The 14,080-nt window shown below is 46.3% G+C and overlaps 1 protein-coding gene across 1 annotated transcript in view; it reads right to left on the reverse strand.

The window, feature by feature from the left end:
- The window catches only part of COL9A2 (collagen type IX alpha 2 chain), a 137,564-nt gene that overhangs the window by 78,969 nt on the left and 44,515 nt on the right, over positions 1 to 14,080 (reverse strand). The window contains exon 5 of the mRNA XM_085648025.1: positions 3,887 to 3,940. Coding sequence (XP_085504151.1) covers positions 3,887 to 3,940 — 54 coding nt within the window. The remainder of the gene's footprint in view (positions 1 to 3,886; positions 3,941 to 14,080) is intronic.

Raw genomic sequence — 14,080 nt, forward strand, 5'->3', positions numbered from 1 at the left:
TTTTAAAATTTAAGATCAGTCACTATCTGTTTAGAATCATATTATCTTTATAATGTATGTAAGCAACTGTAATAAATGTCAATATGTCAAATAGCTTTATAATTATGCAACTCTGCTAACAATATAACAGTAATTATTTTACAATGGTAACTATATAATTGTAAATGTGTAAATGTAACTTACTTTGTGGGTGTTAATGTGTGTTTGCATTGTCAGCTACTCTTCCCTCTGATCTCCGAGCCAGCCCCCTATCGTTCCTTTTGTCCAAGCCCTGACTTACTCATGCAGAAAAGTTCTTCAAGTAGACAAATTTGAATATGCAGAATCCTGTAAGGAAACCCAGAATCCCTCAACTTGAATTTCTCCTTGTGTACAATTAACCCATTTTGCTTCGTAGGTGACATCTGTGGCATCAAAATATAGGTAAAGCAACTATGTACATGTATTATGTACCTATGCTTACTGTGGCAATATGCTGTGTACATGTAAAACCTACAAACACTAAGTAATTACACTATGTCCCTTGATAGCCACTTTCATGTGCACAAAGTCTGAAGAATGCAGGTCAGCCCCATTCACTTGTATATGATGCTAGCCCCTGAGACCTGAGTTACTGTCATAGAGTATTAAACTGCCACACTATGTATGTGGTGGTATACTTAGAGTGCAAACTGAGTTCATGTGCAAAGGAGTGGTGAACAAGGGACATATCCTTAGAAAGATACAATCATGGGGGTATGTTTAAGGGTAGATTGCTGAGTTGGGAGTAGTGCTCCTTGTGAACCTTTTAATGATTTGAAGGAGAGTTGGTACTCATCCGTTGCAAACAGGGATGTTGCTCCAGATATCTGTAGCATAAAAGGAGAAGGCTCGCCTTCTGTATTTTTGCTTCTTGCAAAGTTTTTTTCTCCAGTTTAGCAGTATTCAAGTTCCAGATATGGTGTTGTCCCTCAAGTAAAGGTAAACTATTGTCTTGTCCTTGAGGGTTTTATAAGTGATGCAACTAGTCTTGAAGATAAACCATGTTGGAAGGCAGTGCCAGTGGAGGTTGTTTAACATGAGGGTGAAATGGTTGACATTCTTTAAGCTTTTGATGAGCAGTGCTACTGTGTGTGGCATACCTTTCAGGAGATATAAAGTGATACAGGAGAGAATGTTGAGCAGGGCATTGCCTCCATCCAGAGAGGAGAGGACTACATTGTTTTAAATCCTCTTCTGGGAGAAGCTGCTTCACTTTCGTCAAGAGGAAGAGTTGCAACCAAGCTCTCTTGGTCTTTCTGGTGCTGTATTGCTTGAATGAAAGGTTTGTGTCAAGGATGGGTCGCAGAGATTTTACATTGTCTGTCAGCCGGAGCACGAAGCCTGGTAGGTTTAAGTTGGAGAGTCCGACTTAAATTGTGTGGCTGTCTGGTACTGTTTGTGGGGTTTAGCTTCAAGAACAGGGGCGGCTCCTCCATTAGGGCGGAGGAGCGTCGCCCCACTGCTTTCTCACAGTGCGAGAAGCAGAAACATAAAATGTGAGAATACAGAAGGGTATGATTGGTTGGGGGCGGGCGGGTTGGGCGGGTCGGGGAGGAATGGCTTGCCCAATGCTGTTGGCCCTGACTGTTTGTTCAGCCCTCTGGGGCCGACCACCTGTCATGCGCACTCTGCATTTTCTCTATGTGGGCTGCATGCAGCCCACATAGAGAAAATGGCCTCCCCATTGACGCCCGGCTGGGCGCTGTCCCCATCAATTAGAACGCTGCCATTGCAGCGTTGTGATTGGCTTAGGGGAGGGGAGGGAGTCTGCCTGCTTCCTGTTCCTGCCAGAGGCAGGAGAGCAGGAAAGCAGCAGGAAGATGTGGGACCCGGCCAAGAGCGGAGGCGGCACGGGACCCGGTATGGTGCGTTTTTTTTATTTTTAAATCCCCCTGCTCGAACCCCCATGTGACCCCCCCATCAACCTCCCCAACCACTAGTGAGGCGAGCCGCGACTGTTCAAGAAGTTAGCTGACATCCACGGCTGGGTGGGTTTGAGGCAGGATTTGAGTCTCTCTATGTTGTTGATTGAACAAATGTTTATGTGGAGTTGGGTATCATCTGTATATTGATGGATCTTGGTGCTGTTGTCTGCAAGAATGTAAGAGGGGTTCCATTTAGAGGTTAAAGATGAGGGGAGAGAGCATGGAGCCCAATGGCACTTCGCAGCAGATGGGGAGTGTTCGTAAGTTTGTAAAACCTAGTTTCAAAGTTGGTGCCAGTTGATGAGGTAGAATGTGAATCATTTTTAAAAAAAGAAGGGAATTGAGCAAAAAATTCCTTAGAAATACCCACAGCATGTCATTGCTTTAGAAGGGGCTGAGGAATGTATCACATTAAACCTTCAGAACCAGTGATGCTAGCAGGGAGAGACAGTATGGCATAAAGGCAATCTGTGACGGAGATCTCCCAACAAGGCAAAGGTTTCACATGATCCAGCCTCAGCTGATGTCAAGGCAGCAGTCAGCCAGGAAATCATCCAGGGGCCAAATGACCCAGCCAGACTGTGCCATGTTAGCATTAATGGACGAGCAAAGATACTGGTGGCACTTTAGTTGACCACAATATTTTTAGAGTTCAAATCCACCTATCACATACAGATAGTGCTGGGTGTGCTATTAACTATAAGTCCTATTATCCCTCCTCCCAAGTTCCACACCTCAGAATGGGTGATAATGTAGTAATACCAGAAGTTATCTTCCATTCTGAACTGTGAAATCTCAATTGCATTTGTCCCACGCAAATTGTGCCAAGTTATACCTGGGAAAATCAATGCACAGAAAAAGTTGGGTAGTACTGCCCGAGCTGTATCCCTGATTCGGGCACAAACACAATTACCAGTGGATGTGAAATGAGGCCCTTATTGATTAAAACAAACAACATAAATGGTGTGATGCATAACTGTGAACCATTGACAGAACCTAAGACCTTGTAGCCCATGAGCTCAACGTGAATCCAACACCTCAGCAGCCCGCTGCCTAGCCTAATACGTTGGTATATCTGTGAGGAGGAATATAGCTGTTACAACCCATGCTTTTACTTCGCGTTCTATTACTACGCGGTCGTACGACCGACTTGTTAGACCGTGATACCTTTACATCGCAAGTCATTAGATCGACTTGCTGTAGGGGGCGCTGAACTTACGAATAGTATAATCTACTGTTCCAACTCCAGCGTGCGCAACAGTAGGGAAGGTGTTGGAATTGTAAATTATAATATTCCTTAGGTTAGAGCGCCCCCTATAGTAAGTCGATCTATTGACTTGCGATGTAAAGGTATTGCGTCATAACAAGGCAGTCATTGTAACAACCGAGTTGTAAGTGTAACGCGATGTAATGACAGCGTTGTAAACGCTGTTTCCCGTGAGGAGGCAGCGCATGTGGCATGTTGGAGACTCTCATGAAATTATGTGGAGGCCACAATTGTTTCACATTATGCCTCTGCCATGAATAAAGGGAAGCTGTGCCTTGTGTTGCTACTACTGAAGATCAGGATATAGGCTAATAATGAACTTCTTGATTGTGCGAACAGAAGGCAAATGCATTTTACCAGCTTCCCCAACTAAGCAAAATGTGTGAACCTGATAAACCAACTTTTCTACTCCTACCTCATTGCCATATTCTTGTAAGTAAGGAGTGTTCATAAGGTGGTCAACCCGGCATTTTAAATATTATACTCCAGTGCATTATGCAAAATGCAAATAATGCAATTTGAATGAAGCATCCAATTATCACACAAGACTCCATCCCAGGAGTCATTGAAACCCAGAGCATGAATTCGGAGTATTTGGATCCGCCTTGGCTGGTGAAAGGAAACTGAAGAGATAATGCAAGATTACCATTGACAAGAAATCTTTCATACTTACTTTAGGGCCAAGAGCTCCGGCCGGACCTCTGTCTCCCTTTGCCCCTATTAAACCCTGCAGAAAGAAAGCACACCATATTTCAGATTGGCGTTAAACACATGGCAGATTATCACTAGATAGTAAAACAGCTTCTGGTTGGTGAAGGCAGGCTTACAGTGTTCAGGAGGGTCCATGCACTTCCTGATTTCAATGACCCACCATCACCAGTCATTATTAAGAGTAACATTCATAGAGCATTTTTCACTGATCGAGTAAATCAGACCCTAGCCGGTAGTAGGGTCCAAGTATGCAGAGAAAACCTCTTTATGAACCCAAGCCTGTCATGCTTAAAGTGAGCCTCATCTGCTTGACTTTTTTTCTATCCCACATTTTGCAAGATCCACATTTCAAGCTGAATTCACCTCGCATCAGTGGAAGACGGACTATAATTCTATTAGCCACCAAATACCTGGTTCTTCCCATTTCTATTTCATGGTGTTGTGTTTTATTGGAAAAGAAGATGGGATTATTATTAATGCATTGGCGATCTCGTCAAAAAAGATATAAACATCCTCACAGTCACATACTTAACACATCCTAGCAAGTCATACCAGATTCTGTAAAACAATATCACATGGCAACTTAAGTTCATTTACTTTACTAATGTAAAATATGCATTGTAGAATGATGTGCAAACGTTTGTGACACGTTGTCAGGAGCATCAGAGTCCTGCTCAGCGGACATATTTATATGGTGATGTGCTACGACTGATCAGCAAGAACTAGGTATAATGGTCCTTTATTGAGAATTGAGCTCAATTGGCCCTCCGCCTACAGAATAAAGTGGAGCTGGCTTGCTTTTCAAGATTGTGGAGCAATTGGCCTTCACCAGAGATGAAGGTGCAAATGTCTTGTGGTAGAGAATCGAGGCCAATAGACGGGGGCTATAGAGGAGGAAGAGGTTATGCCCTTTTGCTGAGTCCAACGGACCCTGTTTAGACAGCTAGACTATGGCCAAACTCCGAGCTCCAGCAATGTCACCTAACTGCAGCATGCTCTGGGTCCCTGAACTCACCTTTACCCAGCAGGTATGAGCTCTGTGTGTCTAGCGCTCTCCTTTTACACCGCTGCAACCTTTTCAAAGCCCGTAGCTCGCTCTTTTTTACATGAAGGGGCCTACGACGCATAGCCCCCTTTTCACTGCTTAATTTGAGACGGTGGTTTCCGGTGCTGGGCGCCGGCACTTAACTGTGAACACTGTACTTATTATAGTATGCCACATGGTGGCGCTGCTCATCTTATTTAGAGATGAGAAGAACAATGGTTGTTTATTTACAATATACTTTAAAAAATAACTATTATCTGCCTCCCCAGCCATTCCTTTAGCTTTGGGGACCTGGAATAATCTGAACTGTCGCACTTGCAGGCAAGGGAGATGGTTAGTCGCTGTTTTAGTACCGTCATTGGCAGCACTCGGACGGGCAATGTGCAGTGCAAGCTGCAGTGGCCTCCTGCCCAGGGCCTGGCACTTATCATGTTACACATTGAGCTCTTCCCCCTTTCACTGCTTGAATTTGCTCCTGTCTTCTGACTCAGTCCCTGTTATTCAGCAGGAAGATACCTCAACCCCTAGCTCACTGCACTTACACAAGTAGAATATGCCCTACACCCAGGGCACATTCACACATGTCTTTCTCCAAGCCTCCATCTCACGCGCCCCACACCATCAGAATGAGTCCCCCCGGGGCTCGCTCCTCTTCGCCTGCTCCCAGTGCATCCTCTTGCAGCAGCCGCTGCTGGCCTTCATCACCACATACATTCATGTGGATGCAAAGTTACTGATATCATCGTAGATAAAACTGCTCTTCGATAATAAATCAACTGAAGTTAACTGCAAGAAATGTAATGTGAACGAGGCAGCAAAGAAGCTGACCTGAGACATTCCCTCTCCTAGAACTCTTTAATGAAATGAAAAGACGCTCATCTTAATTAATCTCTCGGTTAATCAATACTCTGAAATATTTCGCAAATTCACATAGACTTCTAGGGCAGCAGGAATGTGCCATAAGGCTCGCTCTGCCACCCATGACATTTAGCAGTCCATTTAGTGGGTGAGACACCTCCAGCCCATCTGACCGATGCTTCACCATAGACCAACATCCCACCTGTCCAAGCTAAACAGGCATCACCCAGGAAGGCAGAGGCTCACCAGGCACAGGGGAGGGAAAGGTTACCAAGCCCCAAAACGGCTGTGCCAAGGGCAGGCCAAAATGGAGCCTGGGATTTCCAGAGACAAAACAGGCTGGAGAGACAAGAGGAATTCCAGAGAAAACAAGCACATGCAAATGTCAGAGGCTAAAAGAAAAGGTTTATGGGCAAAAAAATCAGAGAATGTTTGCATTTGTCAGTGTTCCACAGAGGTCACAATGTAATGATCTTTGTTCTATTCAGGACTTACTACACCGGTTGAGCCTCCCTGGGGATCCCTGAATATCCTGTTGTGCGATGTCCAAGTATTTTTCCAAGAGCATATGATGTACAAGTTGCTTTGTTTCATGTGTCGCACATCACATCATCAAGCCCTCTTTTCTGCGGAAAAGCATTAAACTCCATTGCCCCGCCAGAAGCCTGCGCTCTGCTTGTCACCCATAGTTATGGTCCCCAAGGGGAAAAGCATGTCCACTGTTGGACATGCCAGACTGTAAAAAAAAGGAAGCAGTAAAAAGTGTTTTATCCTAATCCAGTAGAAAAAAAGTGGCCCTGCAACTTGGCAAGCCTTCAGCAAGTGCCTGGATTCTAATTACAATAGACTGCCATCCAATTAAAGATGTAAAGATGAAGGCTCTATCACGAAGCCTTTAGAGAGTCGAAACACCTCAACAACAACGCCATAGTTCCATTGCGGTTGCCTAAAAAATGTAATTTGTTGTATCTACACATCATGAGTTCTGGTGCCTGGAGAAAGATTTGCAGGCACCATGCATATGCAATGCTATGTGGACGCACAGGCTTTTCTTAATATGTGCATTAACATGAAACAGTATGTTATGGTTTGTTATGTTGTGTCATTCTATGTTATGTTATGTTATGTTACGTTGCATTAGGTTAGGTTATGTTATGTTAGGTTATGTTATGTTGCTTTTCGCCAAGAGAATAATCAACGTGTTCTAACTTGTAAGTATATGGTGGAAGATGTCATTCATTTCAGAGTATAACTTTATAATATCCTGCAGAACATTGTAAATCGTATCATATCATTTATTGACAGTTCGAAACATTCCATCTCAAAAAATACATCCATAAAAACATTTAAAAACATTTGCAATTTAAAACAATAATAAATATCTTAAAAAGTCACTAACAAAAATTCATCAGCCAGATGCAATCACATAAAAGACAGAAAAAACATCTGAAGCGTAGCTATTTACAATGGCTAGTTCTTTGCATCTAATTAACTACGCTATGTGCAGACATTTGGAAACAGTCCTGACCCCAATTGCAGACTGAGGGATATGCACCTGGGAACAATCCAATTGGACCTCAGTTTCGCGTAAAGGAGGCAGAAAAACAGCACATGTTCTTCGCTTTCACATGTGGTTTTACAATGAAAACAGTAATCAGATCTCTGGTTCGTCTTCCTCCTGTTAACGGTAAAGGCTGCTACCAGGAAAGACCCATACCGCAGGTGGAGAATGAGATACAGGGACAAGTGCCATGAGAATAAAATCCCAAAATTCCTCAGCCATACAGTTAGTTTTGTGGAGGAGAAAAGCAAAGCACTTGTTGAGCTCCCTAGCGAGGAGGAATGGTCCCTAACTTTCTCTTTCACCAGTTTTTTCACCTATGGCGGAATGCCCTCTACGAATGGACTGTGGCTCACTCCACAATTTTCCTAGACTCAATTCAGACTAACCCTTTTTGAGACCCCCTAAGCATCTAACTTTCTTCGCCCCATTGGCTAAAATGACACCCTCCTTAAGATGGCGCAATCCATCAGACTCTAAATTCAAACCCAGTACTATAGGGGTCTTATCGCTAGCATTGACAATATCTTGTGGATCCCTAAGTCCAGGCGTGCCCTTCCCTAGGCTCAAGTTGTTTTCTGCTATACTCAGGGAACTGGCGTTACAATGGCCCCATAGTTCCACCCATACAATGCAGCCCTCCTAGCTTGGGCCTTATAAATTGGCACTGGCCTGGTGATTCACAATTAGGGTTCTCTTTGAGATCTGCGGGTCCCAGGATCCAGACTCGTCTAATCTGATGCCCAGACAATCGAACTCCTGTACTCTTTCTAATACTTCAGGTCCCTCCTTAATAACCCCTCTCACCCTGCCTTTTTGGTGTAAGTCATATGTTTGGTCTTGGAGGTATTCATTTCAAGACCAAAATCTGCAGAACTGATTGAAACTGTCAATCAGATTTTGCAGACCCGTCCTGATTTTGGACAACAACATCGTCCGTAAAGAGGAGGGCTGAAATTTTTGCCCCGTCCAGGGTAGGGGAATCATTAACACAGTTTGATAGATAAGCAATGTAGCTGTTAATGTATAAGAAAAAGAGGATTGGGGCAAGGACAAAATCCTGGAATACACCTCAATTTACCGGAAAGGCCTCAGTTAGTCTGGCTTTCATGCCACATCTTACTTTAGCAAAATTTCCCTCGTGGAGTAATCTAATCAAGCAGAGGAGATCAAGTGGGGTCCCCATCCGCTGAAGCACCTCCCATAACTTACCTCTGGGGACCAAGTCAAATGCGGCACGTAAATCAATGAACGACACATAAAGATTGCCCATGGCCATTTCCACTGCCATCCATTTGACCAGGAGGAACCAGAAAACCTGGTCAACGGCGCTAACATTGTGCCTGAATCCTGCGTGGAGTCCTGAAAGGGTCTCGTTTTCTTCACACCAGTCCAACAACCGCTCAAGGACCTGCTTGCAAAAGATTTTTTGAAGATTATCTAATAAGCTGCTCTGGCAGTAGCTGGAGAGCACACTGGGGTCCCCCTTTTTAGGTCTCGCCTGAGCCAGCATGCATGCGTTGCTCTGCGAGACATTTAGTAAGGGCTTTAAACTTTGGAACCACACGCTTGTGCGTGTGGTTTTGTTTTCTTCACCCGCTATTGGCCTTTGCATGCGTCTTTCTAAGAAAAACAGCAGGCAATTGGCCAAGGGCGGGGGCATGTCCCACCTTCTCTCTGCCCTGGCCTAGGGTCCGCGGGAGCGAGCGTGGCTTTCCTCCCTCGTCATTGCTCTTTAAGCACAGCGTGCACTTTCACCTCCAAACGCGGTCGCTTTCATTTTCGCGTACCGCGCTTGTTTTATTTATTTATTTACTAGAGCGCCGTAATGCCTTTCTGCACAGAACACCCCTCCCACCTCCCAAACAACAACCAGAGCGATGCTGTGGCATGTTTCATTTCTTTGTGAGCCACTCTCACTGCAGGCACTAATTATTTTTTTTATTAATGGGAGCATTGCGCTTTAATGAGCTTTAAATTTTAAATGCAGTCCTGGGCTGTACAGAGCCCTCATTGCTGTGCGTGCGCTACATGAACGGATATTTGTTTGTTGTGTAGTGTGCAGTACTGGGCTGTACAAAGCCCTAATTTCTATGCGTGCGCTACATAAACGGATATTTGTTTGTTGTGTAGTGTGTAGTACTGGGCTGTACAGAGCCCTCATTGCTGTGCGTGCGCTACATGAACGGATATAATAGGCTCTTACTCTACAAAGTCTGCTGGCTGTTTGTTTTGCAAATTCATACAGCGCAAACTGAACTCAAAAGTAGTAGAGACCTTTACAAGACACCCAGTTACATTACACAAGAGCACATTCACACAGGAACACATTGCCTTTTAGAAGGCACGAGAGATTAACTAATTTGCCCAGAATCACACATTGGTAAGCCAACGCCGTGACTTGAACAACACATCTTCCGCACGCCATCATCATGAATGATTAATCAATTAATCACAAGGGATCATCATGCGTGATTATTCAATTAATCTCCCCGTGGTCCCCCTGTTTACTAAAAACGGGGTGCTAAGGAACATTCACATGCGCTATAAGAAGGGACCACCCCGCTAAATCTGTTTCGTGTTCTATCTACTCGCCATTTTTTGTATCTAATATTCGGCCTCTTTCTGCTCTCCCATGTGCCCCCTTCGAGATCCTCCTCTCCATCCGTATTCTGCCAGCATCCTCCTACCCAATAGTCGTCCAACACCACCACCATGTCCAACACCACCACCATGTCCACCACCACCACCACCATGTCCACCACGTCCACCAACACCACCACATCCACCACATCCACCAACACCACCACGTGAACCACCACGTCCATCACCACCACCATGTCCACCACAACCACCATGTCCACCACCACCACCACATCCACCACCACCACCACGTCCACCACCACCACGTCCACCACCAACACCATGTCCACCACCAACATGTCCACCAGCACCACCACGCTCACCGCCACCACATCCACCACATCCACCACCACCATGTCCACCACCACCACCATGTCCACCACCACCACGTCCACCACCAAGTCCACCACATCCACCACATCCACCACCATGTCCACCACCACCACCACGTCCACCACCACATCCACCACCGCGTCCACCACCACCATGTCCACCTCCACATCCACCACCACCATGTCCACCACCACCAAGTCCACCACCACCACGTCTACCACCACCACATCCACCACCACGTCCACCACCACGTCCACCACCACCACCACATCCACCACCAACACATCCACCACCACATCCACCACATCCACCACCACCACATCCATGTCCACCACCAAAGCAACCACCACCACGTCCACCACCACCACCACGTCCACCACCACATCCACCACCACCACCACATCCACCACCACCACCACCACGTCCACCACCACCACCACGTCCACCACCACCATCACGTCCACACCACCATGTCCACCACCACCACATCCACCACCACCACGTCCACCACCATGTCCACCCCACCACAACCACATTCACCAACACCACCACGTCCACCACCACCACCATGTCCACCACCACCACCACGTCCACCACCACCCGTGACAGGTAAAGTGTCACTGGAGGTCAGGGGTAATAGGAGTGTCAACCCTGGCTGTACATGGGACATTTAAGAATGCATTGGGTGCGAGAAGACAGGAATAGGGGCTAGAAGTATTACACCAGACCCAAGATATATTTTGAAGAGGCACAAAGTCACAGGGGCTCCTGTAAAAGCACTCGCAGCATCTCTACCTCACAGTGGCATACCTGCACGAGTCACTTACTCAAAACAAGCATTGGCATAGCCAATAGGTCTAGCCTTTGGGACCTTATAAGTGTTTAGCCATGCAACACTTGATGTTGTTGCACCAAGGATATTGTGCTGAATAACTAAACACTTATAAGGTCCCAAAGACGAGACCTATTGGCTGGGCCAATGCTTGTTTTGAGTGAGTGGCTCGTGCAGGTATGCCACTGCGAGGTAGAGATGCTGCGAGTGCTTTGGGGAGCCCGTGTGTGCTTCCTGCTTCAAGCAGGAACAGAAGGGGATTGATGTGAGGCAAGACGGCGGTCTGGCAGCAAGGTAAGTAACCTTTTGATTTATTTTTCTATCCCCTCGCCTCACCCGTGCGACTCAGTGACAGCCACCACTGCCCCGAAGTCGGATTTAAAAACATCTGCTGGGACTTTATCAAGACCTGGGGCTTTCCCAGGCTTGAACGAGATTTTTGTTTGTTCTGTTTCCTCAAGGAAGAAAATTACTGGGGGGGGGGGATGAGCTGGTTCTTTATACTAAAGCAGCCCCACACCCAGATTGGACATCAGGTACAGAAATGAGGGAGTACAATCTCCTGGAATGAGTGACCCAGTCACAGGGTAAGATAGATGTTCCTGCAGGTTTTCTGACCTCCCTTCACTCCTGATAACCAAAGACCACAACTTCTGGTCGTTAGTTTCCACGGTGTCTAGTAAGTCAGCCTCCATGCTGCTTTTGCTGCTCTTATGCTAGCCTGATAATTGGCTCCATTATAATTTGGGTATCCCCCCTTTTGCATCGCTTGTAAATAGTTTATCTTTGCCTTCTTTCACCGGCCATTGAACCATCCCCATGGCCGCTTAGGGCAGGCCCCACCCTCATTGGTTAGGACGCTCCTCAGCTTGGAAAATACAGTATGGTGCTCAGCCAGGGTCACGTAATTTTCTCCCAATTGGCTCATATGTTCTCCATACGGGGACCCAGGATTGAATATAGGGCCCTAACTCCCTCTGGTGAGGAGTCCACTGTTTCCCATCTCACGTTCTTCCTATTATTTGTGGCTACAAGCTGCCTTTGGCAGTGAGGTCTCAGAACCATCCCTCCGGGGACATTCTGTTATAATGGAGGGCACTGGTAAGATGTCTAAACTGGGGTTGGTCAGGGAGCCTGTAGCACCCAAATGGAATCCATGCTCGTGATCTGGGAGCACCAACCGATCTATACTTGAGCTATCACTTGCACAGTCGGGACCCACTATCCCATTACTAATGAGACCTTTCTGGTCAGAAAGGAGTCGACCAACCTTTGTTAGTCGAGAGGGAGATTTTATTGGGCAGGGTTATTCCACTGGCCAGACCCTACTCAACGGAACTCGCTTTGCTGGCCTACTTCCAAAGGCTGCAGGGCAAGCCTACTCCTATCCGTCAGGTGGTAGCATGATATTCATTTTCAAACTCTACACTAAATTCTTTGTCTAGAAAGAAGCAAGTGAGGAAAAAGTGTGTGCAAACTGTAGAAATGTTTAGCTGTGTAAGGGGGACACTTACCAGGCACACAGAGACACATACAGAGCGTCTTACTTCTAGGTAGATAATTTCAAGTTTATTCATCCCATAATTAAAGACAGCTAAAGCCACTAACAAGAAGGCTTTACTAACAGCGGATTTTTATTTTTATTCTGCCAAAACCGAACCATGTTATCTATTTTTTTTTCAAAATTGTTTTTTCCTTTTGCATTGTTTCTAGATTTAGGCATAAGTAGTACCTCACCTCCCCCATGTGCTCACTGACGAAGAACTCAAAAAGCATACTCAGAAATGTTGGACGAGAACAAGGGTCAAAGACAGAATCCAACTCTAACCTGTGCGAGGTGTGTTTTTTGTTGTCACTGAATAGCTAAAAGCTCAATACTATAGCATTACAGCTTTACACGGAGAAGACATGAGACAGATAGCTCTCAGAACACCTATCTTAGGGGGTCATTACGATAGCGGTGAAACCACCACCGGCAGCCTGCCTGTGGCGGTTTCACCGCCATCGTGAGGCACTTCCCCGCCCGCCAAATTACAATGGCGGGTAGTGTGCTGGCAAAGTCCGTCCACCACAGTCCGCCACAGGCAATTTTACGCTTGCCTGACGGACTCACCCTGCATTAACAATATGGTGGCGGTGCCTAGCAGGCACCGTCCGCCAAACAATGATGCTGTCTCCCCACCAGCTGGTGTATGGCAGTGTAACCGCTATTCACAGGCTGGTGGGGATTGTATTTGGGGGCCCGTAGTGGGCCCCCGTTGTGTTGGAGGAGTTGGATGTGTACTGGGGGGTGTACCCCCCTACATTTCCCTGCATCGGGTGGCAGGCACATTGTCGTGCCTGCCACGTAGTGCAGGGAAATCCAAACAATGTATTTCGGACATTGTGGCGGGTGCTTCAGCCAGCAGCACCGGCCGCAATGTCAGAGATACACGATGCAACAGCCATGGTGATGGTCGCATCATAATCTCAATGGCGGGACCACCGCATTGCTGGTGGACGGTCCCATGCCCCGGCCCGATGTCCATCCGCCATCATAATCGTCCCCTTAGTTTCCTGACATGGGAGCCCCAGTTTATGGGAGACAGGTCTTTGTGTACAATGCTCAGTCATTAGCTGATGTAAATCAACTCTCTGACTAGAAAAGGGTTCTCCAATGTAAGTCCTGGAAGGCCGGATCCATGCCAGATTTTTTGCATTTCTCAATTTAGATAAATGTAGTTATCTTAAACATCTGGCATGAATCCGGCCCTCCAGGACCGACTTTGGAGAACCCTGGTCTAGAACATGTCACTGAAAGAAAGGAGATTTTGTACATTTTCAGTTAATAACTGCCCCCTGTCTGTTCAATTGGAACTATACTGGGACCAGGACTTTTACAACT

Source organism: Triturus cristatus, chromosome 3_2 (assembly GCF_964204655.1).
Source record: "Triturus cristatus chromosome 3_2, aTriCri1.1, whole genome shotgun sequence".
NCBI lineage: Eukaryota > Metazoa > Chordata > Amphibia > Caudata > Salamandridae > Triturus > Triturus cristatus.